General features: G+C 33.6%; 1 protein-coding gene across 1 annotated transcript; it reads right to left on the bottom strand.

Moving 5' to 3' along the window:
- Window positions 1-850: 850 nt before the first annotated feature.
- Window positions 851-3270, bottom strand: LOC114312253 (uncharacterized). The gene is made up of 3 exons (XM_082897680.1): window positions 2408-3270; window positions 1712-2269; window positions 851-1347 (listed from the first exon to the last, which is right to left on the bottom strand). The coding sequence occupies exons 1-3, from the start codon at window positions 3209-3211 to the stop codon at window positions 1249-1251; spliced, it is 1461 nt and encodes a 486-aa protein (XP_082753806.1). The 5' UTR covers window positions 3212-3270; the 3' UTR covers window positions 851-1248.
- Between the last annotated feature and the right edge of the window lie 419 nt (window positions 3271-3689).

Here is a 3689-nt window from a genome sequence, read left to right on the forward strand (position 1 = left end):
TTTTTTAAATAATTTAAAAAAAATAAAAATAAAAATAAACCGTAAAAGATAAGTAAATAATAATTTAATAATTTTTATTTTTTAAAATTAAAATATTTGCTTCCCAAATATCTTTTGAATTTTTTTTAACATGTATCATTATCTTATTTGTTATATAAAAGCTAAAGACAGATCCACTTATCACTATAGGTTTGAGAATGCAAATTCTCAAACTTTTTTGATTATTTTAAATTTTTTAATATAATATATAATATTTTTTAAAATTTTTGGAGTTGCGATTGCTATCATCCACACCTCCTAGATCTGTCCTTGATAAAGGGACCCGTCCGAAATGAGACTTTTTAGCTAAAATTGTTAAAAAGTAGAAACTGCCAATCATATCACTATTTTTATTTTTTTACCTGTCTTTTTATAAAAAATTAATTTACAAAAATCAACTAAAGTAACCAATTTTCAAATCTGCTCAAAATAAAAATCATTTTTAACAGATCAACCCTAATTCCATTCTCAAACCCTTCCCTTGCCCTGTAATGGTTCTTCCATCTCCTCTACTCTGGCCTCGTGCAGTGTTTCTTAGATTTTACGTTGACAAATCTCGAAGTACCAAGTGTGATCGGAGAGTGGTGATGGTGTTGATGGCGAGAGGGGGTTGAGAGAGATATGAGGTAAATCTGAAGACGAAGATCTCATGAGTTTAATCACGATTTCCAACTTTCCCATCTTCTATGATTTTGTATCTCAATTTATTTACACAACACATATCATTCAACGAAACATTTAAATTGTGTTTAGTTCATAAATTCATATAAGAATTTAAATTTTAAAAAAAAAAAAACAAGAAGGGAAAAAATGTGTGAAAGATAGTTATATTTTATTCATATTTTACCTATTATTTATATTTTCTTTTCTAAATTTCTATTCAAATTCATAAACCAAACATAGCATTTGGGCCTAGTCTAACAAATTAAAGAAATATAGCTGATCTTGATCCTAACCAAGCAAAGAATTTGCTAACTCTTATGTTGTGTTTGGTTGGGGGATTTGGAGAAGGATTTGGAAAGGGAAATGGAAAAGGTAGGTGAAATGTGAATATATCATGCCTATATTTCACATAGTTTCACACACTTTTTCCCTTTCTCTTTCCAAATCCTTTCCCAAATCTCCTAACAAAACACACCATTAATAAGATTTGCAGGATGTATCTTTGCGTGGAAAAAAAAAATGAGAAATTAAGATCACAACATCTAATTAAGCAATTATCTCATCATCCCTGCAAGTTCTGATTTTGATCTCGGTTATGTTGTTCTCACCCACTTTTACAACGTCACAACATTCACTTCTTCCAATCTACAAGATAGACAAAAAGAAAGAGTAAATAATTATGACCCATTCATGATAGAGAGATTGGATAGATAAGTAACAATGTCTTTTTCATATGATAGATTAAATTGTTTTATTTTAAAAAAAAAAATACTATCTTTATTTTCAATAATATTACTCAATGAGGGTAAATTAATTTGTTTCCCAAATATAATTATTTCTAAAATTCCAAAAATACTCCCTTCTGCTATTGGTTTTGAATGGCATTCAAGTCAATAACTAAAGTGTGATAGATCGTATATTTCAATAATGAAAATAAATAAATAAAAATTAAAAATTGAGAACTAAAGTATAACAAACCGCATATATATGAAACATGTTTCAAACTCACCTTAGGGAGCTTTGTCGCCAGCGAGAAGACCCGAACTTTGGAGATAGAATCAGCAGAACGACTCCCACTCAATGAACAAGTTGGTAAACCCCGTGGCTTGGATCGAACATAAGTCAAAACAATTTGGTTGTGCCCTTCAAAACTATCAATGGAACTATCAATGGATTCGAAGAAGAATACATGAGGAGCTTCACACGAATCAACAAAAGGTGGCCACCGTGTGTTGAACATGTAGTATGGTCGGTGTTTGAGATCTAACCATGGCAAAAATGTCTCAAGTGGTCTCTTCAAAACACTTCTTGGCAACACTTTCTCATAAATATGGGCAGAGTAGCCCCATGAAATGGAAAAAGACCAGTTGGTTTGTTTTTGGTAGCAGATGGTTTGTTGCAGCATACGGGACTGGTCGGTTTTCGCAGCTTTCATGAGGTGGTTAACAGATTGGGAACGGTTCATGGTGGGAAAGATAGGCTCTATCTGGTCAAAATGGTGGAGGGAGAGCATTGGAGATTGTGGATGGGATGACAAAAAACCTGATATGTCACCGTGTAGATCAATCTGCATTGTATTACTCCGCACCTTAGTGACTTTTTAACTTCTAAAATTTTTTTTCTAATTTTGTTTTTATATTTTTAACTTTAAAATTATGTTTTCAAATGAGACCTTAGCTAGTGAATGTAAAAAATTAAGATTTACCTGATGAATCCCTCTCTCAGCAGATAGAGGAACGCCCAACTCATCTACACAGTACTGAGTAATCAAATCTGCTGAGTTCAAATACGGATATCTTCTTAGACACCCTTCTAAATCTTTCACCATTGCTGCAACAAGAGGATAACTCAAAGCAAATCCAGCTCCACCAAATCCTTGATCAAATGAGAACCAAATATTTGACATAAAAAACTCTGAATGTCCCCCAATGTAAACATACTTAGTGTGATCATATTTTTCCAAAACATCAACCCAATTGTCCACAAAAAAGAGAGAATCGTCATCCCCCATCACATACCACCTCACCCCCTCATCACCCTCCCTAAACACCTCCAAAATCGCATGCACCATGCGAACCATGATTGGAGCGACATGCTTTGACTCTTCCACAATTTTGGATATGTCATTGGACACGCGAAGAGGCGGAGAAGAGGGCGGCCAGGGGAGGAGGTCATCGGTGGGGTGTGTGTCGAGGAAAAGGTATCCACGTGTTGCGTTGGGGCGCCACCATGACTCGGTGTAGGCCTTTCGATGTCTCCATGCATTGACAGATCCTACAATGCCAAAAACAAGGTGGTTAAGGTTGGTGGGAGAGGAATGATTGGTATGAGGCCGTATGTGTTGGAAGGGGGTGAAGAATTGGGAAGATGGGCAGCTGGATTGGCTGAAAAAGAACAGGTATGCTAAGTAGAGGACTAGTCCTGAAATACCAAGAATTTTGCATAGGTTAACAGCAAAATTATCTAATGAAAATCTGCTCAATTTTATGGAAGTTGTTGAAGACTGCATTGTTAGGATGGCGGAAACAATATGTTGAAGCACAAGGTGGGTGATTTGTATGTCCTGACTTTGTTTTGTACACATATTTATAAATAATTAGGGGGAGTTTTTTAAATAATTTTCTTTTCAATAAACACAAAATAATAGGTTTCACTTAAATTCATTAATGCAAACCTACCACCTTTCTGTCTAGCATAGAAAAAAGTGCTGCTAAATATATAACTTCACATTTTTTTTCTAGAAAAATTACCACATTCCATGGTATTTTTGTCAAGTTATTACAGATTCATAAAAAAGATTATAATTATAGTTATTAAAATTTATGAAATTTATCACTTATTTGTAATTATTTTTTAAAATTTACACTGAAATTAAACAAAAAAAAATCATTTTCTTTAAACCCGATCCATCTAAATCTTTCTTTATTTCTCTTTTCTTTTTTTTGAACTCCACCCCCCACCACTATACATTCCCCTTCCCTAATTTT

This window comes from Camellia sinensis, chromosome 12 (genome assembly GCF_055761805.1).
Source record: "Camellia sinensis isolate YWXY chromosome 12, ASM5576180v1, whole genome shotgun sequence".
Classification (NCBI taxonomy): Eukaryota; Viridiplantae; Streptophyta; class Magnoliopsida; order Ericales; family Theaceae; genus Camellia; species Camellia sinensis.